The sequence below is a fragment of the Vombatus ursinus genome, unplaced genomic scaffold (assembly GCF_900497805.2).
Source record: "Vombatus ursinus unplaced genomic scaffold, bare-nosed wombat genome assembly UNPS02011700.1, whole genome shotgun sequence".
NCBI classification, from domain to species: Eukaryota; Metazoa; Chordata; class Mammalia; order Diprotodontia; family Vombatidae; genus Vombatus; species Vombatus ursinus.
In genome coordinates, this window is record NW_020951478.1 from 3,814,857 (window position 1) to 3,839,987 (window position 25,131).

The window sequence follows — 25,131 nt, forward strand, 5'->3', positions numbered from 1 at the left end:
AGATACTATAATGATACAAAGATGAATGAGTGGGAAAAAGGCAGTCCCTGTGCTGAAGCAGGGACTTGTAATCTAGCTAGAGAAGAATGGAAGAATGAACACGGAAATAACCTAGTATAAGGTAGAAAAAAAGGAGCAAGAAGTTGTAAGTAATCTGTCGGTAGTATTCCCTCAGACCGAGGACTAGGATGCAGAGCACCAGCAAATAAGGCTAAAAAGCTGGCTGAGACATTGTGGTAAAGGCCATTCAGACTGGTCAAGCACCTTACCTTCAGATCCTTCCAGATAAGGCCACTTAGCTTCTTATCTATTGCTTCAGCTAAGTGGCCCAGTGGATACAGTTGTGGTCCTGGAATAAGGAAGCTGTAAGTTCAAATCAGACCTCAGACACTTATTAGCTGTGTGACCCCAGACAAGTCACTTAATTTATGTCTGCCTCAGTTTCCTCAACTATAAAATCAGGATAATAAAAGCATCTACTTCCCAGGGTTGTTGTGAAGATCAAAACATAATATTTGTAAAGTACTTTGCAAACTTTAATGCCTCATGTAAATGCTAGTTATTATTTGCCCCAACCCAGGCCAACCTGCCCCCTAGGCAAATGATATAAAAGAAGACAGTCCTATTGTCCTGCAGCTGAGGATCAAGTCATCTTTGCTGTCCTTATGCCTTCATTCCAGTGAGTGGACTTTTGGCTTGTGCTTTGTGATTTATCCTGCATTGTGGAGCCCAGTCCCAATTCTAGGTCCGTATCTTCTTTTTCTGAGCCCCTGTCCTTATTTTAGTACCTACCTCATCTTCCATTTCCTCTAAGATTAGGACCTTGACACACTTTCATCAGTTTTCCCAGCAATTGGGGTCTTACCATAAACTACATACTCTTTGGCTAGGTCTCTGCTTCCTGATGTCAGATCTTTTTAATCCCAAACCCCTGCTACCTGAACCTCTGCCTATTGCCTACTGTCACTCTTCTCCAACCTGGTGGACTCCTTTCCTCTGCTGTCCAATATATTCCCTGCTGACCCACCGTCCTGCCCAGATTCTTTTCTAGTACTTGTAGTTGGAACCTTCTTTGATTATATGCCCTATCACAGAAACTCTGTGCAGTCTCTTGGCCTCATGCATGCCTCAGTCTGGCCAATCTGCCACCCATCAAGTTCTAATGTCAACTGATGGAAGACTTGGAATGGCCAGCTCAGTAACAACGGGAAGCCAATGATGCTTCATGAGTAAGGGAATGACATGACCAGAGCCTTCTATTTAAGAAAATTAATCTGAATACAATGTGTAGGATGTGTTTGTTGCTTTGACAAAGTAGGAAACAAAAGAATAAAGCATAAACAGTTGATTTTTCTTGTACCCAGGTAGAATCAAGATATCAAATCTTAGTTCAGGAAAGCTAAGTTTAAACCACTGACTCATATAACCCATAAAATAAGATAGCAAATGGAACTGTGATTTCATCAAGAGAGAGAATACCTGGAAGATGGAAAAATTCTTCCACTGATGCTGGTCAGCAGCATCTCTGAAACTTCTAGCCTTAGAGAATTGCCTAGTACATTGACAAGGTGAGTAATTTGCAGCCATTATATGTCAGTGGGGGGTCTTTCCAGATATGAGAGAAAATCTCTGCCCATTACACCAAGTGGCCTCTCTAGAAGATGATTTGGTACAATGAGGTTCTCTTAACCAAGATTGTAGGAAATTCTAAATTAGAATTTGCCCAAATACCTAACAAGACCTGACTAATCTTCATGATGTTACAAAAATGAGCTATCTTTAGACTCCTTAGGTTGACCTAAAATATGTACAGTGTCATAATGGAAACACTGTAGTGAATCAATGGATTCAGAGATAGAGGATCAGGATTCAAATTGCAGTTTTCCCTCTCACTCCCTTGTGTGACCTTGGACAAATCATCCTCTCTGGGCCTCATTTTCCTCGCATACAAAATTAGGAAGTTAGACTAGATAACTTTTATAGTCTCTTTCATCTCTAAATCTATTATCGTTTTGTGATTTATTATTTATCCATTTTGTTATTCTATCATTTTGCTAATCCAAGGTATAACAATATGTCACCCCTAAAAAGAAAACAAAATCCTTGGCTTGGTGATTTCAGAAACCATTCCCTTGAAATCATCTTTTTCTTAACAAAGGATTATTATAAGGTATCTTAACAAAAGAATATTTGCATTGGGACAACTCAACCTTCACACAATAAAGAAAAGGTCAAATTGTTCATTGAAACAAAAATGACAGCATGTTTGTTCTTCCCCAGATGCTTTGGGATTCTCCCCAGGTGCCCTGCAACATGCTACAAATGCCTATTCATGTTCTCCTGTCATGTGTATTTCTGACCAATAGACTATATCCTATTACTTCATATAAGGGGGGAAGAAATAACAGGCCCTAAATGCCACTACAATCATTAAATATATTATTAATAATGAATAAATATTTGTCTTTAATATTTGCCTTTTGCCTTATGAACCCAAAAAAAATCCAGAGTTAGGAGACTGGGACCCTATTCATAACACAAAAGTGAGAATCTAATAGATCCTCCTCTTTTTTTTTTTTTTTGGAGTGAGAATATTGCTAGCGCCCCGCATTAATCAATGGGCTCACCATGGTTCAATTACTACCTCTCTCTTAGATGCAGTATTGCTTTTGAGTGATAGGTAACAGAGCCCGGTAGCATACTAGACTTGGAGTGAAGAAGACCTGAATTCAAAGCCTGCTGCAGACACATATTAAGAGCAGAAATAAGCCTTAGTATCCTTATCTGTTAAATGGGGATAATAATAGCACCTACCTCAAAAAGTTGTTGTGGGAATAAAATGAGGTAATACATGTAAAACACTTTGCAAATCTTAAGGCACTGTATATAGATGAATAAATAAATAATGCTATCATTATTGTTATGCAGTCAACAGTCTGTCAACAAGCATTTATTAAGAAATATATGGGGGCAGCTAGCTGGCGCAGTGGATAGACCACCGGCCCTGGATTCAGGAGGACCTGAGTTCAAATCTGGCCTCAGACACATAACACTTACTAGCTGTGTGACCCTGGGCAAGTCACTTAACCCCATTGCCTAGCCAAAAAAAAAAGAAGTCACAAATCTAGACTATTGATAGGGGCAGCTAGGTGGTGCAGTAGATAGAGCACCAGCCCTGAAGTCAGGAGGATCTGAGTTCAAATCCTGTCTCAGACCAAACACTTGACACTTACTAGCTGTGTGACCCTGGGCAAGTCACTTAACCCCAATTGCCTAAAAAAAACAAAAAACAAAAACAAAACAAAACAAAAAAAAAAAACAAAGAAATATATGAATCAATCAAATATTTATTAAGCTTCTACTATGTTCCAGGCACTGTGCTAAGCTCATGGGATACAAAAAGAGGTAAAAGACAGTTCCTGCCTTCAAGGAGCTTACAATCTAACAGGGAAGACAACATTCAAATATATACAAAACAAACTGTCTAGGATAAATAGAAGATAATTCACAGAGGGAAGGCACTGGAATCAAGAGGGGTCAGGGAAGCCTTCCTGTTGAAAGTAGGATTTTAGTTGGGACTTAAATGAAGCTAGAGAGGTCAGTAGTTAGAGCCGAGGAAGGAAAGCATTCCAGGCACAGGAGATGGCCAAAGAAAATGCCCAGAGCCAAGAGATGAAATGTTTTGTTCACGAGACATCCAGGAGGCCAGTGTCACTGGATGGAAGAAGCACCTATCATGTTTTAGGCTCTCCGCGGTTGGAGAACCTTCAGCTTCAAGACCCCACATGGCCTTCTAGGTCCTCAGCTGCAGCCCTGTCACTTTGAATCCAAATTAGTCAAAGGACCTCTCTTGAGGACCTAGAGGGCCACATGTGGCCTCCAGGCCACAGGTTCCCCACCCCTTCGATTCCGTGCTAAATGTTGAGGATTCAAAGAAAAGCAAAAAAAAATAGTCCTTGCTCTCATATAGCTCACAGTCTAATGGGGAAGGCAATATATAAACAATTACATACAAAAAGAATAAAGCAGGATAAATTGGGAATAGTCAACAGAGGAAAAGCACTAGTATTAAGGGGGATCAGGAAAGGCTACCTATAGAAGATGATATTTTGGAGGGGACTTGAAGGAAGACAAGAAAGGCAGGAGATAGAGATGAGAAGGGAGACAATTCCAGGCATGGAGGGCAGCCAATGAAAATACCTAGAGTCTAGAGATGGAGTACATTACACAGGGAACAGCAACATTTTACTGATATCTGAATGGCAAACATCTGTATAAATAAGAACATCTGACATTTGCCCAACTGAAGTGAGCTGAAGACCAGTAAATTAATGAGTAAAGCACTTGGTACTCCTTAGAGACCGGCAACATCAAGTTAATAAAAATACCATACCATAGGGTATTCTTCTGCCACTCAGCCAAATTACAAACAACTTGTACAGTAAGACACCAGGCAGAGGTGGAAAGAGCTACAAGGATCAAGTATCCACAGTCCAACAATGACAGTTTTGTTCTGTCTGCAATTTTTAAAATGTATCTCGAGATGTTATAGGGTGACCCTTTCGACTCACCATCGATAGGGCATATGCTCTGAGTCGTTTTTTTCTAGACTCAGCTATGAATTTTCACTCATCATTTCACGTTTTCTTAGGGTTCCCTTGTGATGTGCAGCACAAACTTGCAAGATAGTTGATCAACATTGTGTCCTGGAACAACATGTTTTTTGAAAATGACCTAAAAAGAGAGGTAGTATCATGCAGCGGAAAGAATAACTGGCTCTAAAAATCACTGATTTAATCAAGAAATTAACAAACATTTATCAAGTCTCTACTATATGCAGGGTCCTGCAGATACAAATTCAAAGAATGAAATAATCCCTACTTTCAAATGCTGGTAACTGATGGCAACCCAAGGAAAGACATTAAAAATCAAAAGAATTTCTCCAGATGTTTTTGTTCAGAAAAATCAAAGTGAAATTATCATGGAAAATTGAGGTCATACCAAAATCAGTCTGGAGAATTCGAGGGGGAAACCCTCACAAATGTGACATTAAAAATTTGCTTCTAGGATAGTCTGAAATTCGATAAATAAGTCCCCCATTATGTTTATATTATCAAAAGATAATTAAAGTAATAATATTTTATTACATAATAGGATTTTTTTTGGGTTTGCAAAGCACCTTATGTACATAACCTCATTTGAGCCTCAAAACAACTCAGGAAAGGACATATATCAGGGCTTATTATCCCCAGTTTACACATGAAGAAACTGAGGCACATAATGGTTAAGTCTTGTTCATGATCACATAGCTAGTAAATATTAGACACTCTAGTACAACCTAGGTCTTTCTGATTCTAAGTCCTGCACCCTGCCTATGAGGCCATAGACTAAATCTCAAAGTCTAATGTCTCCTTGACTTGAATTTTCTTTTCTCTTGGTTTGGTTTATTTTTGCTCCTCTGAAAGTAAAAACCAATGATGTGCAAAAGAGAATGACTACATAAGTATGGATAAGAACTGTGATTTCACAGGTATAGGGAACTCCCAAGTGAAGAAATTCCCTCTTCCAATGAAGGTGATCACCTTGTGGACAACTAATAGACACAGACAGGGTAAGTTATTTGCCCAGGACCTGTCTGACAGTTTGTGTCAGAGACAGGCCTTGAACGTCTATGCTAGGGCACCATACTAAATCAATATGGCTGAGAAGAATAAAGGGGTCAGGGCAGGTTCCAAGTTGAAATATCATCTTGTTGCTACAGCTTGAAGGAATCATAAGGCAAATGTTGTGCTATCATTTACATGTAAGGGACAAGTAGGCCTTCAATGTGATTGAATGTTATTACTGTAGAAACCACTGTTTGGAAAACCCCATCTGACAATCACTGTAAGCAGCTGTGGGAATCAGAAAAGGCTTCGTGGAGAAGAGGGCACTTTGAAGAAAGAGGCAGAGATAAAAAAAGAATGCATTCCAAGCATAGGGGACAGATGGCAGAGGCCTGGAAACAGGAATTGGACTGTTGTGTCTAAAGAACAGAAAGAAGGTCAGCATAGCTGGATCATAGGGTATGGAGAGGAACCTAGAAAAACAGGATGGGGCCCGCATCAAAAAGAGCTTTAAATGCCAAAGAGAGGAGAGGAGAGTACATTTGATTCCAGAAGTTATAGAGAATCTCTATAGTTTATTGAGTAGGGTTGTAGCATGGTCAGATCTACATTTTAGGAAAATAACTTTGGTCATTAATATCCTCAGCTAGGATGCATGTAAAGATTTTTCTCACAACAATTTTAGACGGCAAAGCAGGTACGTGTTTGCAACAGATAATCTTTATATAGCACTTTCAAGGTTTACAGAACACTTTACAAATATCTTCTTTTATCCTCACAACAACCCTGAGGGGTAAATACTGTTATTATTCTCATTTTACAAAGGAAGGAACTGAGGCAGACAGAAGCTAAATGACTCACCCAGGATCACACAGCTAGTAAGTACCTGAAGCTCGATTTGAACTAAGGTCTTCCTAACTCTAGGTCCTACACAAGGATGTTGTGATCAAGAGATCACCTATTTTCAGTATTAATAAGATCCAAAATTGTATCTACGTCTTTGGTATCTTCCTCTCCTTGAGAATCAATCCCCTAATGCTCTCATAACTGTGTTGCTTCTAGCATGGATCCTTTCTCTATGTATATTTGGTCTAATTCAATGGTTTTTCATATCTTTGCCCTATTCTGTACCATCTCTCCCTCTTGTATAAGCACACCCAAGACTGAGATGTTAGTCTGAGTATGGTTGCTCTACCCTCTTTGAAGGGGAAAAAAAGGTTATTATAAAATTATTTGAAGATCTTTTCCATTTTTATTCTGTTTGGTACCTTCTCATTTTCATCCTCAAACACTGTTCCTATTATTCTGGTTAGTCAAATCACAGCTCTGCATCATAAACAATGAAAGAGCCTGATGTACAATAATTCACCTAATGTGTTATGTAGAAGTTGGGGGGTAGGCAGGGAATAGTTCTACCATATATAATGCAAATATATTACATTAAGTTCTAGTGTCTATACTTCAAAATAATGGGGTTGGTTGTAAAGACCCATGGAAGAGCATCACAAATAATTAACTTTCAAGGCTAAGGTTTAGAAAACACATTTGGGAAATGCTAGTCCATATGAAGAATATGGTGGGGGTGGCAATGATTGTTTTCAAATGTTATCAAAATATATTATCATATTCTAACATACATATCGAAAATCTGATGCTCTGCTGGATTAAAGTTCACCAAACACGATTCCCATCCTTAAGGAATTTCCAAGTCTCAGAGATGACAAATATACCTAAAGGAAGGGGAAAAATATGAATCAAATGCCTACTATGTCTAAGCATTTTGTAAATATTTGATCATTTGATGCTCACCACAACCTGGGAGGTTGCTATTATTATCCTTATTTTACATTGTAGGAAACAGAGAAAGAGAGAAGTTAGGTGGCTTGCTCCCATAACCACACAGATAGAAGTGTCAGAAACCAGATTTGAACTCATCTTCCTGACTCCAGGGTTTAAAGTGCAAAAACCTTAGGTTTTTATATATTCAAAATTTATCTAAACCAGGTACATTGTCCTTCCTCTACAAAGACAATGGCTCCAAACCACTCTTAGTGAGCCTTGGGCTTGAGCTATTTTTTTTTCCCACAATTTCACACACGATCCCCACGCATTTGTGATACAGCTGCCTAGTATTACAGGTGTAATCTGTGACTGTGGAACAGAGGTTTTCTCTTTGTGAAGCAAACTAGCCAAGGAATTAAGGGTTTATGAAACCTGAGAGCAAATTGCTGAGGGAAAATGTGGAGTCTCCTTCCCTAGAAATCTTTAAGACTGGGAGAGATTCTCATCAGTCTGAAATGATTTAAGTCTAATTCTTCCTAGAGGCAAGAGCATGGGCTCAGGGTGCCTTCTTGCCTTAATTTTTCTGTTGTTCCAAAACAGAAGTGGCTGAAGTGGCTTGGCATGGCTCTGACCAGCAGCATTCAAAGACGGAAGTGGCAGTGTCTCCCTCAGGTTTCATTCTTGCAATGTGGCTCATTCTTTCCAAATGCAAGCTAGATTAAAATCTAATTTCTGGGCTCTCCATTTACAGCTTCTTATGACTGGTTTTCTTTTCATCTTAAAACTAACACTTCAGACCATATGCCGGCAGGTAGATAGTAAATAAGAGCGTAAGAATTAGAACAAAAAATCAGGTCAAGAGAAATCAATTAGAATTTATTGTGTTTGCCATGTGTCAGGCACCGTGCTAAGCACTGGGACTATACAAAGAACATACAAAAACAGTCCCTGCCCTCAAGGAGCTCACGATCTGATGGAAAGAGATACAATGCAAACAGCTATTCCACACATATTGGTCTGATTCCCCAGAAAAGTGTAACTGGTACAACAACAGTGGCAGAAGTAGGCTTAGGGCTGGCTCAGTCAGTATCCTATATTGGGGTTAGGATACCAGTTCTAAAATAAGTGAAGTATTCAAATGAGAAAGGAGTTTGTGTGCTCAATGCACCAGGAATGCCTTCATTCTCACTGAATCTTGGTCCTTTCTTTAAGCTCTGAAATCAAGCAATCAACAGCCAACTCTTCCGAATGCAAATTATCCCAGTAAATAGCTATACCACCGTTAACTCAGCCTGCAAGTTATCCACAGAATGCCTATACTACAACCATGTACTGGTAGAGTAGGCAGTTTTCTACACAGTGTGATTTGAGATGCATTGGAAAATCTCTGCCCACTGCTGAGTTACTAGCGTGCTTAATGCCTCTAACTCCCACCATTTACAATAATTCAACTGAACACATATTTATGAAGTGCCTGTCATCTCAGATCACAGATTTTCCTAACTGCAAGATCCACAAAGTTAATCTAGTCCAAACCCAGTCATTTTACAGAGGTCAAAATTGAGACTCAGGAAATTTTAGTGATTTGACCAAAGTCACACAAATGATAGAGCCAAAATCTGATTCCAGGTCTTCAACTAATGTGTCTATAAGACTCTATGCTAGTCTTTAAATTAAGGCATTATTTCCAAAAGGCTACTGATACAATTCACCTGGATTACCCAGAGGGGACTACATGTGAAAGTTTGTTTTTTGGTTTTTGGTTTTTTTGATGCTTTTTTGCTCTGGACCTGTGGTTTCATTGGTATGGTGAATTCTCAATATCGGGGCTCCCCATCTACCCATGGAGAATAATAACTCCCTTGTAATTTAGTTTTAGAGAGGTGCCTAGGGTATGGGGAATTAAGTAACTTGCTTGGAGTATGGAGGGATTAAGTGACCAGCTCATGTTAATAATAATAATGATAATAGTACTTATTTGATTTAATATATATATAGTGCTTAAAGATTTATAAAGTATTTTACATATGTCTTTCTGATCTCCACAATAACTCTTGGAGGTAAGCTGAAAGGGGTTAAGAGACTTGGCAAAGGTCACACAACTAATAAGTGACTGAGGCGGGATTTGAATAGAAATCGTCCTTGGAGGTAGAACTTAAATTCAGAACTTCCAGAATCAAGGCCAGCCTTCTAGCCATTATACTACACTGTCTCAATTAACACCCTGATATTGATTAATCATGTTAGTTACTGCTTATTTAATAATGAACAGAATTTTAATGAAGTAATAGCCTAGACCACTACATTTTGATCATGGGACAGAAAGTAGACTTAAAATGGTAGGGAGAGTTGAATGTAGAAGAGATGCTAACATGGGCACCTACAATGCACCATGAAGGTACTGGGCACTTGGAACAAGATGGCATAAAAGATAAACAGATTTTATGATGTTACTTTGGACCACCCTTGACTAAAGTTTGAGCAGATGTTCTCACTGGTTTCCGGGTAACCTCAAAAAACCAACAATGCATCATATAGCCCAGAAATCATCTTCTGCTTAACTGGTTATCTCTTAACCAATCTAGGCATAATGTGATTCATGTATAAGTGACTAAATCATAATATTGTGTTAACAAGAAACACAACTAGGGGATATATATGGTAGATTCGCCATGCTTCCCAACACTGTACCTTGATCCTCTTCAGGTGAGACCCTAAATTTAAATCTGGACCTCTCCACTCACCAGATGCCAAAATTTCAACAAGACACACCTGTCATTTTAACCTCTTTGTAAAGTACTTTAAGCAGTTTTGCTGTCCATAGTTCCTCAAAACAGTATTTTCATTTGGTACCTTTTCTGCATAAAATTAAGTGGAAGAATGAAGGTTTTATTCCACACAAATGAAGCAATACAATGTGTATTATCAAGAAACTTCTTAATGAAAATTTAAGTGAAACACTTTCTGCATGCAGCAATATTTGAAACTGCACAGTTGTATGTCCCATATCAAACGAAAGGAGAAAAAAATGGGATTAAATCTGACTTTCTCACAGCAGCTTTACTGAGTTGCATAAGTGACAGCTTTTCCATGAAAAATAAGTCTTCTAAATACTGATCTTTTTGCCTTTTTAAAATCTTTCATTCTAGGGCTCATGATACTTGGTGCAGTGGGTAGAGTACTGAGCCTGGAGTCAAGAAGACCTGAATTCAAATTTAGCCATATTTACTAGCTGTGTAACCTTGGGCTAGTCACTTACCTCATTTGCCTCAATTTTCTCATCTGTAAAATGGGGAGAATAATTGCACCTACCTCCCAAGCTTGTCCAGAAGATCAATGAAATAATAATTATAAAGCATTTAGCAGAGTGCCTCGCATATAGTAAGCACTTTGTGAATGTTGACTATTGTTGACTATTGTACTCTGCTTCCATACTGATATTTAAAAAAAAAAAAAGTTTTCTGTGGTAGGAAAAAAATACTTAAGGCTCACATGCCAGTGACCATAGAAAAAATTTCTGCTTTAACAGGTGGCAAATTTCAGTGCATTTACTCTGGCTCCAAAAATTCTATTCTAACCTGTAACCTTCCAAAGCAGGACAATTCTGATTTAAGGCTGAGGTTTTGTCCTTTATCTTATTCTCACTTCTGTAGAGGTTTGACTCCCTGACATTACACCATCTGGGCCAAGTCTCTACACAGCAGGCAGAGTTGTTAAGCAGAAATGGTTCTGTCTTGTGAAATTCACTTGCTTCCTGCTGTCTAAGTAAATCTTGGGTTTACCTAACTCTAGGTAAACATGACCCTTCTGGGCAAGCCAGTTTAATAAGAAAATCTGCTTTCAGCATTGCACTCCCTGAATAGACTGCATCCCCAAAGCTTTACATCACAGGTTTTAATAATGTTAGTTTAGCATGGGGCACAGTCTTCATAAACCTCTCATTCAGGTCCTTCTCTCTCTTATCCCTTTACTCTTCCATCTGTCTTCCATACTCAAGAAATGAAATCACTCACATTAGTCCTGAATAAAAAGACTCAATAATTTAGGAACAATAAGCTGAAGACTTTTTAAATAGACTTTTTGCTTGGTCTCTCATTTTAGGAGAATATTGTGATGATCATTCTATAAAGAACAGTTTTATCATTTTTATTATATTTCAGTTTTTTAAAAAAGTAGAAAGACTGAAGTTACTGTTATCAATGACAACCCTAGGTCTATTTACTTGTGCCCTCAAGAGGATAGAATCAGAATAACGCTCATACATTCTTAAGATTGGATTCAGAACCATCATAAGAGCCATAATATAGATTGCATCTTCAGGAAAATCAACTCTTTAGGGTAAATTACTCCTTCAGCTAAATGTCAGTCACTCTAACCAGAATCTGAGTCAAACAAAAAGTAATCACAAAAAGAAAAATATAGCATTAAAAAAAAAGATTTGCAATAGATTTATATCTTGTGTTTTCTATAAATGGCAATGTTTGTCTTGTCACGTTTTAGAACTATGTGAATTAAAAAAGGAGGAGTAAGTATGTGAGCATTTCATGGGTTAGATTCACCCACTACTGTCTTTCACAGCTGTATACATTTAAAGGAAATCAATGAAAACTGATTTCTCTTTGTAAGCAATTTCCTGTACTGCCAGGAAGAGTAACAGTCTCTGCACTAATGAAGGAGAAACAGAAAGCAATACTTACTGTAAAAAAGAAAAGTAAAAACTACCTAGTCATGATTCTTTACCCAGGTAAACTGCCAAAATCAATCCAAGTTTATGAGTGGAGGAAAATAATGTGTTCCCGATTATTCCTGTTCTCCAAAAATGTGGCATTCATACACAAGCTTTAAGAATCAATACTTTTATCTCTCCTCTCTGAAACAACTTTGTTCACCATGTTCCAGTTACAAAAGAGCTCACTCTTTGTTCAAATGTTAAGTTGAATCTCGAGAAGATGAAAAAATGACAGTTTACCATTTGCTCATGCTCCCCTCATCACCCAGCAGAGGAAAATCAGAAACTTAGCATAAAAACCAAGAGTGGAAAATGCCATATTAAAAACTTTCTTCTGTTTCCTAATACATTTGTTTTTCTGTGGGGTACTGTTCCTTGCAGCCAATGAAGAACTCCACCCTTTCTCACAACACTACTAGGCAGTTCCACATCAAATAACCTGATTGGCTATTCTGGGGATGAAAAGAGGACTCAAGGGATAAACATTCTTGGCTTTCCTTTTCTGGATCCTTTCAGTAATTCACACCAGAACTGAGGAATTCACTTTTCCTTCATGACAAAGTTACAAACACGCTTTGAAGGATTTTCTCTTCTCTCTAGTTTTCTGTTATATCTATGAATGCCATATTTCCAGAATGGACTCCAAATCTGAAAGACTCAGCCAGTCAGCTTGAAGAATAGAGGTGAAAAACTCAGTGGAAAAACATATAATGTACAATTAAGACCATATGATCAGAGGAATCAAACCAAAACTCGCTGAAGGAAGCTTTTTCTGGTCTTTATCAATAAAAATGTCCAATCTGGGAGAAATCAAACATCATTTCCGTGAATATTCTCCTTTGTCTATGGCAAGGTCTCCAAGAACAGGTAAAATCTTAAAGCTATAATCAACCCTCTAACTAACATCAATTTTTCTTTCCAGTGGTCAGACTTGTAGCTATGACAATGTCATTAAGGCTGTACGATTAAACTACTTCCATTAGCATAGTGAGCAGAGAGCTGACCTTGGAGTCTGGAAAACCTGAGTTCCATTCTTATTCTAAAGTATAATACTGACTGTGTGACTCCAGGAAAGAGATTTAACCTCTCAGTGCTTCCAGCCAATTCACTGAGTGTAAGTTTCAAAACAAGGGGAAAAAAAGAAAAAAAAAGTGCCAATCTGTATTGTAGAAGTATTTCACCAAGATCTCCCAATAAGTAATGAAGTCACAAGTCTCCTTCCCAAAATACACTATTTATTTGGTGATACAATGTAAGACCAAGTTTTTTTTAAGTTTTTTCCAAATTTCATCCCCAACAAAAAATATCATAGTGTAATTCGAACAGCACAGACCTCAAAACCCTTCTCATTTCCATATGAAATCTTCATCACCAAAAATTTCATTATGAAATCTCATTGTAAAATCATGGCAAGATGATGACTGGGAATGTAAATTCTGTCTTCCCTGCTCCATTTCCAATCTAATCCAGTATTATCACCCCATACAGGTGAATTTGACAGGCCAGTGATGCATCATGCTTCAATGGATGTGTGGAACAAAAGTGCTCCTGTAGAGTAATGTAGAATAATTCCAATGAGTTCCTTTAATTCTGTCCTACCATCAGAGGCACAACATTATGTAGCCTAACTGTTAAGTGGTGTCTGAACAAGAATGATAGGGACCCTACTGGAAAAGCACCAACACAAATTAAAATAGAGATTATAGGAATCAACCTGAAAATTATACAAAAAGAAAGTGGTCACTTACCCCCCAGGAACTGAATTCCTCCTGCCACCCTGCCCACTGTTCTTGAGATGAGCTCAGACACACAGCAACCCATGAGAGCAGTCAGTGCCACCAGCAGAAGAAGACCACAGCCCAGCCCGGTCACTACGGTACAGATCCTCCATTCTGCGCTGGGGATACCTTGAAATGAGGCATAGCGCCCACATTCCTCCACCATCACCATCGTCTGGCGATTCTCATCATGCACTGGGTATGAGCACCTCCGGAAAGTGCCAAAGGACACCGGTTTCCCCATTTGCGATCCCAAAAGCCAATAAGGCATGAAGAATCCTACACAGGAAGCAGCCGCACAGAGAAAGGAGAGCAGCGCCCAGATCACACCTGTGCACGTTAGGCTAGATGCCATGATTTCATCCAAAAACACTAAATGTGAGAACGAAGACCCACAAAGGACCAGAACTAAATTGTTCCTGAGAATGGAGGAGAGTATTGATACGTCAAAGGAAGACTCACAGGAAGCCTTAATCCTTCAGCTTTGGAAAATTTCTTGAAGGAGGCAATCTTGAATCTTACTGGCCATCAACTTCTTTTCTTCTGCAGTAAGGATAATAGTCCCTAGTGAAACAACAGTAGAGGAAATAAAGTTAAATATATTGAGAAATGTGATCACACCAACTCAGCTGACCCAGTTTGAAATTCTAGAAAGTCCCAACATTTCATAAGTAATTTTCATTACAAACCCAGTTAAGTGTGCCTGGCTCCGTCCTCCCACAGTCTCAGCCAAATAATTACTGACAGCTATTTACTTAGAGAAATACATGCCATCTATTTGCCAAGTTGGTGAATTCACTTCATGTACTGGCAAATAAAATTAATACAGAAAATTCACTAACAGTAAACTTAAAATAAAATGAGCCACACTATAGATTGTTTACTTTCTTAGTTCATAGCCTCCAAAATTTTTCTGGTTCCAACATGGCTTTCCCAAGCTTTTACTCTCCAAATTCATTGAGAGTAGGTACAGACTTTATCTGAGTACCCTTAGAGGTGTATTAGCTCACTGTCTGTGTACAGTAGACACCCAAAGCTGGGCTGCCTCCCCTTCACACACCCACACAGACACATAAAGTGGAGCATCTGGTCATTCCTTTAGCCTTAGCAATGACTTTCCTCCAGTGAAAATGAAAGCATGGGTATTTGTGTGAATAATCTCAATGAAACCTACTTGCCCAACCCAATTCAGTGTGTCAACTTTCAACCAAATAATAATAATAATAATAATAAAGCAAGCTCTCTATTCCCTTCACCGAAGACCACAGACAGAATCTGAATGTCCTTCTCTGTCCCTCATCTTCCGCCTCTCTAGGTTCCTGACTCCCCAAAACTTTCCACAAAAGAGTGAGATTAAGAAAGAAATCCCGTCTAGCCCAGCCGCTCTCGCTCCATTACTTAAGTACCCAGTCAAGCTTTTGCCTGCCCTGGAGGCTGCCTTAGGCTGGACTCTCTCTCCCCAACGCAGCCCCGGATGTCATTGGAAAGAGGATCTCTGGCTCCTTTCCTGACTCCTGTCAGCGGCAGGTCACTCTGGAGTTAGTCCGCGTGAGCTGTGCTGGTCACAGCCGAGGTAAGGGAGGAAGGAACCAGCAGAATCAAAGGACCCTTCTTCTACAACAGGAGATTAGGAAACATCCTCACGCCCCCACGACAGGGGACACCCCAGCTTAAAGACGCACAAAGCCTCCTTCTTTCCTAGGAGTTGGAGAATCTTCTTTCGCTCTCCCCAATTCCCCGCCCCGCCCTGCCCGGCGGAGGGAAGCGGGGAGTGGGGAAGGAAGGATGGGAAGCAGCACCTCCCGGGGGCAGACACCGAAATTAGACTCTGCCAGCAGGGAGGACAACTGGACAGCAAAGCTGCCTGAGTCCCTGAACCCTGGAGCAGAAGAGCTCCCAGTGGCCAGAGGAGAGAGAGGTCTCCTCCCTACCCCGCATCCCCATCCCTGTCCCGGTCCGCCCGCCTGAGCTCGGCGTGCGGCACTTACATGTTTTGTAAAGCGGCTGAATTCTTTCCTTCCCGGTCCCGGACGCACATGCAACTTGCTGCCTTTCCAGAGCAGTAACATCCACGAAAAAGACGCCCCAGCCTTCTCTTCTGCCTCCCGGCCAAAGACTAGGAGGCTGACTTTAGAAAGCTAGAATCCTGTGGGAGGCAAGGGCGCGCCGGGTGGACAGGTTTTCCAGAGGGGAAGGAGCAGAGATATTGCAAACTCTTCTTCTTCTTCTTCTCCTTCTGCTGCTGCTGCTGCCGCCGCCGCCGCTGCTACGCTGAGCTCCAGCTAAGGAGGGATGTGGACGCGCCCGGGCGGCCGGGATCACAAGCAGAAGAACAGATCTCCCTTTGGCAGGCAAGGCACGCACAGCCAGCCTCCTCCCCTCTCCTCCCCAGCCCTCCCCTCACTCTTCTCCCCTCCCCTTTGCACCCGGTGGGACCCCGCCGCAGACAGAGCTCGAACTGAGGCTGGCGGATGAGGACATTCCTGGAGAGCAAGGAGGACTGGGAGGGGGGCGGGGGGAGGCGGTGCAGGAGACAAGCAGCGAGAGACAGGAGCTTTCAAACCCTCTCCCAAAGGGGAGCTCCTCTCACTTAGAGAACAACAAGTCTAGTAGTCTTTCCCGTACCCCCCACCCCCCACGTAGCGTCTTTACTAAGTGGTAGTGGGACGTGGGGGAAGGGGTATAAGCCAGAAGACGAGGACGGACCAGAAGACGAAGCGCAACAGGGGAAAGTTGATTGCTTTCTTGTGGCCACCGTAGGGTGTTAAATGAAGACACACCCTCATCGCCTCTTCTTTACCTATATGTCTGGTATCCTTGCCCCCCTTAAGGGATGCTCCCAAAAGGCAGCTCCTCAAAGTTCCAGGCGAAGGTTGGAATCTCTTGTCTTTACTAGGCGAATTGCTTGCTGACAGGGAGCTTAGAACCCTGCTACTTTGGAAGGGCTCTAAGAGCTGGGTGTGTATTTCAGAATGGAAGAGGAGAGTAGGGGCTTTGTTTGCGGGTGGTCAGGGACAGCAGTAGCCGCTTCTGGCAGACAGCTATGGAAAAGGTCAAGGGAAGGAACTACTGGCACATAGTTTTCCTTCCCTTGAGAGTCCGGCCACTTGGGAACATTTCCACAGGCGTGCCTTACTTGTGATGGCACGAAATTAAAGCAAATCTATGCTTTTCATGCCTGTAGGCCCTTGAAATCTTCCATACATTAGCTCTAACCCTTTTGGAAACGGAGTTGAATTTTAAAGGAGTAATAAACTATAGTTTGTGAATTCTCAACTGAAGGCTTTAAAAATCGTCTATGAACAGAAGAACCTTCTCTGTCCTGCCTATTAGGTTGTCAAATGCCATGAAGGAGCAAGTATATATTAATGATACAAATACAGATATATCTCAAATATATAATTGCACATCTTCTTTAAAAGTGGAATATTCTAATTACCAGTTACCCTCAAATCGTGGCTATTGAGTTTCTCATCAACAGAAGTTGTGAGTTCTTTTGGTTTGTTTTTTGTTTTGCTTTGTTTCACTTTCTCAAAAGGCTTTGAAATAGTTATTTCAAAAGTTTGCTAGAAAAAAAAAAAAAACTTAAAAAACTTATTGAGTTCCATAGTAGCACAAGTAGGCTTTTCCCTGAGTTTCATTTTTTTCTCCCCTTAAGATATTAATAATAAATAATAAGACTATAAGTGTAAACATAATATATTTGAAATATAAAGAAATGTGAGTATACTTTGTAACTGTATTGACAGTAAACAACAGGGCCTCTGATTTAGTCTAGCTAGAACACAACCCCATATAATGGTGAGCCTGTGTCCTGGTCACTATAGGGAAATGTGACTCAGGGCTGAAGAGCCTGATTCTTTGGAATGAGGGTAATCATTTAGTTCCTCCTGTCCCCTAAGGCTAGGGAGGCTTTATCAGAGAGGACTAGCCACAGAACCTGGGAGTGGCTAATTCCGTAGACCTTAAAGATAAGTAATCTGCTATCTAGGTCCCTCTTTCTTCCTGTTAGACCAACCTGCTAGGACTCTTTTGAGCCATTCCTGGAGAGGTGGTGCCCTCTTCCCATCTTGCAAAATGGGAAACTGATTTGCTTACACTTAGAAGGTCAGCAATTTGTTGTCCTAGATGAGCTTGAGAATGTATCTCAAAGCCCTAGTTGCCTCTTCTGATTTGTATTTCTTTCCTGAGCATAAGTGACTGAGCAGAGACGGACATTTCTAGCTTTGGAGGCCACCTTGTGAGGTGGACAGGTTGGGAGCTCCTGTGTCCTCTACTGGGGCTAGCTGTACTTCAGAGATTGGTCTCCCTCTCCAACAATTGTAGTCCTTGGAGAAGATAACCATTGTCCAGAAGAATGATCCCAACCCCTAGTCTGACTTGTGAGAAAAAACAATCTTAGAGGGAAGTATTTGAACAGTGAAAGTGAAATGTCAATTCACCAGCCTTGAAAAATACTTTATGTTTTGATATTTTAAGGTTCAACCTTGGAGACAAGTACAATGATTGTTATGTTGCTGGTGATGTTGTTTAAGCCTTTGTGTATGTTTTTGAGTTTAATGTTAAATATTGCTTTTGAGTGAAGGAAAGAAAAGGCTGCCCTATATCTGATTTACATTGAATACCTTTCTTTTCTTCCATTTTGGGGAGACCCTAGACATGAGTCAATCCTAAACTTCAAATGATTCTCCTTGAGTCTCTAGGGGGAGGGCATAAAGAGCCAGAGAGTGAATGAAAAGAGAGTGTGATTCTTCCCTCTAAAGTTACAGGTCCAGTTCAATCTAGTTCCCAGAAGACTGAATCCAGTCTCAATGGAAAGAAAGAAAGTGAGTACCCCAGGAGTGGTTTCCCTGGAGGTGTTGTTGTTTATTCTTCATTTTTGAAGAGAATCAGTAACATCATTGGGTAATGACCTGACTTATGCTTGAATTGTGGGAAATCATCAGCCTCACTCTGTCTTCCAGAGTCATTGAAGTCCTGTGGTGAGACAAAAAAAAAAAAAAAGATGACCGGCGATAGCCCAGAATTTAGTGGATGACCTTGGTATCTTAGATGTCTCACCAAGCTCTAAGTGCTCCACAGCTCCACAGTGCCTACTTCAGCCATCTTCATGGCAGTTAAAACAAACTTGTCCTCATCTACCCCATTCTGCAGAGGGATGTCTTCATGTGCTTGGGGAAGACATCCTCCTAACCCACCAACAGGTTTGAGGCCTGTTGATTATCTTTAAGCTGGTTTACCCCGTATGCCGGGGTATGGTCACTGCACATGCTACAGTTTCTTGGAGCTACAGGTGAGAATTAGGTGACAGGTAGACACCAAAGGATGAGCAGTCCTGAAAAGGGCTCATCAAGCCCTCACAACAGAGGTGCTAGTCCTCAATGAACACCTCATACAACCCTCCCTGGAGATACCCATAGTCCAGGCCCAGAGTGACCTAGCCACAAAGTAATATTGTTAAATAGTACGGTTTCAAAGAAGAAAAACAATATTATTCCTATACTCAAGAAGTTCATAATCTACTAGAGATATAGGGCATGTATGCAAGTAAATACAATACAAGATAGATTATGGTGGAGGCGGTTAGGTGATACAATGGAAAGGGTGCTAGATCAGGGGTCAGGAAGACCTAAATTCAAATTCAGCCTCAGACATTTACTAAGTTGTGTGACCCTGGTCAAGTCACTTAACCTCTGTCTTCCTCAGTTCCCTTATCTGTAAAATGGGGATTGATTGGTTGGTTGTTGTCCTTCATTCTCAAAGAGGACCAAAATGACATCACTATGTTAGAGTCAGGTTACAATGCATTCAACTGTGGCTGATCAGACCAATACAAGCTCAGAATATTATGCCACAGGTAGGGCACAAATAATCCATGTGAACAACTTTATGGATCTCATATTTCTTTTGAGCTACTTCAATTCTGCTTTGCGCATAGAGCACAGTACCTTCTCTGATGAGGGCATGCTGTGCTGGGCAGTCCTATGCCAGTATCTCTCATGTCACACAATCAATTCCAAAGTTCTTAAGAGAGACCTTGAAAGTGTCCTTGAATTACTTCTTCTAACCATACTGGATTTTGTGTTGTCTATAAACGTATGCACATTCTATGTACCAATGGTGAGTGGAATCATCTTTGTAGAAGTTCTTGTACATTTTTTTGTGTGTATGCTTCAATCAAAGGGTGGGATATCTGCCTGCCTCAGTAATCAAGCCCAGGTTAGGTAAGCAGACAATTTTTAGGGCACCTTTCTAGCCCCTTTCCTATACCAGGAGGTGAGCAGTACAATCCTTCAAAGTCTGCTTGGACACGCAGGGGGTTGCCAAATCCCACTGCTGCTTCCAGTGAGAAGATGACCCTTATGGCCCAGGCTGCCTGTGTTCAGGGTTGTGACTACAGCTCCCAGAGTATCCACAACTGCTGCTTTATCACTTGCCTGTTGCCCCAGGACTTTGAGATAGGTAAAAATGGTAAAATGGTATGGGTGATGTCTTTTGATTAGTGCGTAAATTGGATTTAAGTGAGGCAGAGTTGCATAAAGTTGTTGGCCTCACTCTCCTCCAGAGTCATCACAGTCCAGTGGCAGGACAGAGTCAAGACTGGTGATGGCTCGAGATGCAGTGGATGACCTTAATGTCTTTAATGTCTAACCAAGCTCTAAGTGTTCCACAGAGCATGCTTCAGCTGCCTTCATGGCAGTTGGAACAAATTGTTCTCATCTGCCTATTCCACCAGGGGAGGTCTTCACATGCTTGGGGTAGGTACCCCCCCTAACTCACCAACAGCTTTGAGAGCCCTCAGTAACCCTCAGCATGGTTTAGCCCATCTGCTGAAACAGTTTACCAGGGTGTGGTGGCTGTGCATGCTACAGTTTATTGGAGCCACAGGTGAGAGTTAGGTGGATCAGATAGATACCACAGGTGGAAAGCAGCCCTGAAAAGGGCTCAGCAGCCCTCATGCCAGAGATGCTAGTCTTCCCTGAACAAACCCTACACTCCTAAAATGGGGATAATCACAGCACCAACCTCCTAGGATTATTGGATCAAATGAAGTAATATGTGCAAAGTGCTTTGTAAACCTTAAAAGTGCTATGTAAATGCTAGTTATTATGATATCATATAAGACAGATTGAAACAAAGGACTCTAGGAACAATTTAATGTAATTATTGTTAAATATACCATGGGACTGGAAGGAGCCACAGGTCTAAAGACCACTTTGTATTTCTCTTTGTTTCAAAGGTTGCCATTAGCATCAGCACCATAACCAACCTGCTATTAGGAAGCCTTTCTGTACTTTGTAAGGTTGGCTGGCTCTTGTAAAGTAGCCACAGCCTGTCATTGGAACCATATTCAGAAGCTTTCTAGATTGGTAGAATTTAGCAGGGATTGTGCTTCCCTTAGAGAGCCTAGGGTAAGTTCCACACCATGAAGCATCAGAATAGAACTTTTATGAAATTGAGATATTGACAGTGTCCAAAAGAAGGAACAGAGCATGTTGGGAATCACATAGTTTATAGACTATGAATAAACATCATTCTTTTCATTGTTGGAACTCCAAATGTGAAATCCTTGTCCAAAGACCAATGATGAAATGAATTATATCAATATTGTTTATATCAATTATACCAAAATCAATTGATTATATTTATATTATATATAATACACATATAATATATAAAATTCTATCAATATAATTTTCCTCCAAACAGAACCCCAAGGTATAACAAAAAAATTGCAGCTGAATAGAAGGAGGGCTCACAAATTTTCCTTAAAGAAGCAAATGCAGGAGTAGGCAGCACTGATATATCCAAAGACAACAAAAACATAATTTCATACAACAAAACAAACAAACAAAAAACTTGGTCATCTCACCTTGTGATTCTCATGAGGAATATAAGTAAAGATTCTACCTACCAGTTTATGTGCCGAAATCTGTAGCAGAGGATGAAGATGAGAACATTTATGAAAAACGTGGCAAGATCCTACAAACCAAGTCAAAAAGTACTTTGAAACTCAGTGACTTCATTGTGAAGATGGGTGGGCACAGGAGAGGATAAATAAAAATGTTTTAAACTAGGATTCAGGATTGAAAATGAAGAAGGTCAAATCATTCATGTTATGAATTTTTTCTTAAAGGAGAGAGTCCAAAAGTACTAGATGAGGCAAAAACAAATCTAAATCACTGAATGTGAAATTGACTATATTTTCATACAAAAATAACTGGTTATTGACATGAGAGTAATTTCCAAATCAACTGTTTATTTACGGGCAGATAGATGACTTGCTGGAGGGAACAAAGTTCAAAATGAACACCAAATTGATTGATTAAATAGAAAAAATAAAGAGAAATATAATGCCTTCAATTACAAACACTTCAACCTGACATTTAAACAAGCCTCGGTTGCCAAACAATAGGAAATGGATAAAAGTAACCTGGTTTTGATAATTTCTTACAAAAGTTTCTGTAATGTATAGTAGTCATCACAATAAATGACAAAAAGAGCTCAAAAACTGTTTCATTCAGAAAACACTTTAACTTCTTCTTAGAGAGAAAAACAGGGGAACTAAGGGCAAAAATAATCTAGAGCAGCACTTCTTAAGCTGTAGATTGCAATCCCATATAGGATCACAAAAAATTTGGCAGCAGTAAAAGATTTCTGAATGTGCAACAACCAAAAATTAATTCAAAATCAAACACATAATGAATCCGAGGTATTTCTGGCAGAGCTTGGCCATGTTGCTTTGGACAACTTCACCGCAGCCTTGGTTTCAAACACACAGCATGTGCACTTTGCACTTCTCATGCCCTCAGGCCAACAAGACCGTGTTGTTATGTTGCCAACTAATGCTGCTGAAACACAAAAAGGGTCCAGAGTAGAAAAAGTTTAAGAAGCCCTGATCTAGAGTACGTATTCACTTTTAAAACACTAAGGAAAAACACAATGGGAGATTATGAGCTTTATTGCTTCACAGAACACAAAAAAAAAAAAAAAAGGAATGGAAAGGAAAATGAATCCACAGAAAGTTTGGTAAAGCAATCAACCAAGCAGAACCATCCTAAGGACATTTATAGAAGGAACAATTAAAAGATGGAAATGGGACTAATCTGTCAGCATTTTTCTCATCATGACAGAGGAACTACTCATTTGGACTTTAATAGCTCAATGCCTGATGTATATGAGGAAATGGAAATGCTGGACCATACTCAGTAAACACAGAATGAATCTATGCTGGAGGCAACACCATCTTGAAAGCATTTCAGGACTGATTTTCAAGAGATCCAAAGAGAGAAAGATAAACAAATAAGGGAGAAAAACAGAGTAGAATTGTCATTTCCCCCATTAAAAAAGATGGTCAAAAGGATATCAAAAACTGAAAGATCCTCCAGATGGCACTTATCTGAGAATGGCATTGTCATCAGTTCCAGATTGCCTTTAATCCCAGTATACTACAAGGTCTCCTAAATCACATGCATGAAAACTCAAAATAAATTACAACCCATCCATTCCTGTCATTACAGACTGGGCCTAACTCAGGTAATTTAGGTCTCTAATTGGAATAGAATGAGACATTTATTATTTATCAGTTAACAGAAAGAGGTTTATTTAGCCATAGTAAAGGAAACACATTCAGGGCAGAAAAGGGATGTTCATCCAGGATAAAACATTGTATCAGCTGATTACAATTTTCATTGCTACTCATGCTCGTGATCTGTGGCTGCAAACTGGAAGGAGGAACTCCAGTCCCTCATGCCTCAACATTTTGTACCCAGGTAACCAAAGTCATATCAGTCACCTGAGCCTTAGTCCCCCAAGCCAATTAAATCTCAGTGACAGTTTCAATACCTTTCAAGGAAAAATTACCTTAACTTGCATGAGGAGTGGGAAGGGGGATTCTGGGATTTTGTCCATCCTATATGACTCTTGTCTATATATTCCTTTAAATTCATTACAAAGGATCCATACAAAATTTGGGGAGCCTCTCTAGTTCTATTGACATTGTGAGTATGCCATTGGTGTGCTCAGGCTATTCATCAGTTATCCTTTGCTCTTGACAGCATGTCAGCCCATTCTCTTTTTCAATTATACTTTTCTTTGATAACGTTCTTCACACTGATCTTTCACAATTTCTTTTGTCTAATGTGTAGCAGCCTACATATGTCCACCATATACCTATCACCCATCATCAATTTCAGTTCTTATGATTCACAGCCATTTAACATCATGAGAAGGATATTGATATGAAAAGTTGGTTCTTTTTTCAGGGAGAAGCATGAAGTTTTTCAAATGACTTTCCATTTTCCCAAAGACAATCTAGCTCACTTTCCTCCTGTTTAATTCTAGGGCCAACTCATTGTCCATTTGTAGTGTCTGTCTAAGATATGCATAATGATGCATGAACTCTGTTGATTGCCCATCCAATTTTATCTCATTGTCTGGACAAGAGGCATTCTTTATTCACTTGATTTTTCCCATATGGATAGCTAGGCCAAATTACTTTCATTAGTTGCAGATCTCATTTAGAAGACTCTGCAACATTTCAGGGATTTATGGAATCAGCAAAATCTCATGTGCAAATCTAGATACCTCATCATCTGTAGGTAATCAAAGTGAAATAAATAAATAATAGGAAAAATTAGCTCAATCTTATAGGATCACAAATATTCACAGAAAGATAGAACAGATAGAGTCCTTGGACTATCTAGTTTAATTCCCCAGTTTTACAGATGAGAAACTGGACCCTACAAAGATTAAGTGAATTCTTCAAGATCACACAGCCAGTTGGTGATAGATAATAGAATTGGAAGTAGGTTTTCTGATTTTTAATCTGGTTCTCTTTAAATTATATCATGCGGCCAGATACTGTCATATTTTGCAAAGTTGTATATTAATCTTAGTTTCCTTCTAGAGTCTCTGCATCTACACTTTAATTGGTAGTATGAGCAAGAACATTTTGAACTTCCTTTAGGGTATCTTCAAAAAATGTACATTCAGTAATTTACATATCCTAGTGAGTTCTGCTACTGCATATTCCTTCCTACTCTGGCTCTCTAGCAAAAATTAATGCCTTTCCCAATTGACCAAAGGTGTGTCTTTGTTCTAGCATAGAGAAGAATGATTTAGGCTGTCACAGTTTGGCATTTCCCTCTTGGGAGTTTGAGCAACTGCTTAAATGACAGCAGATGTTGATATGGGAGGTCCCACTTCAAAAAAACTCCTCAAAATACTGTCACCC

At 40.0% G+C, this 25,131-nt stretch overlaps 1 protein-coding gene across 2 annotated transcripts in view; it reads right to left on the reverse strand.

Annotated features, from left to right (window-relative positions):
• The window catches only part of LHFPL6 (LHFPL tetraspan subfamily member 6), a 286,609-nt gene extending 270,314 nt beyond the window's left edge, over positions 1-16,295 (reverse strand). The window contains exons 1-2 of one of the 2 annotated variants that reach the window (XM_027856876.1): positions 15,884-16,295; positions 13,866-14,459 (exon numbers count right to left, since the gene is read on the reverse strand). In XM_027856876.1, coding sequence (XP_027712677.1) covers positions 13,866-14,250 — 385 coding nt within the window. In that variant the 5' untranslated portion in view covers positions 14,251-14,459; positions 15,884-16,295. Of the gene's footprint in view, positions 1-13,865; positions 14,460-15,301; positions 15,846-15,883 lie in introns of those variants that run through there. The other variant, XM_027856877.1, reaches the window with a different exon arrangement.
• Between the last annotated feature and the right edge of the window lie 8,836 nt (positions 16,296-25,131).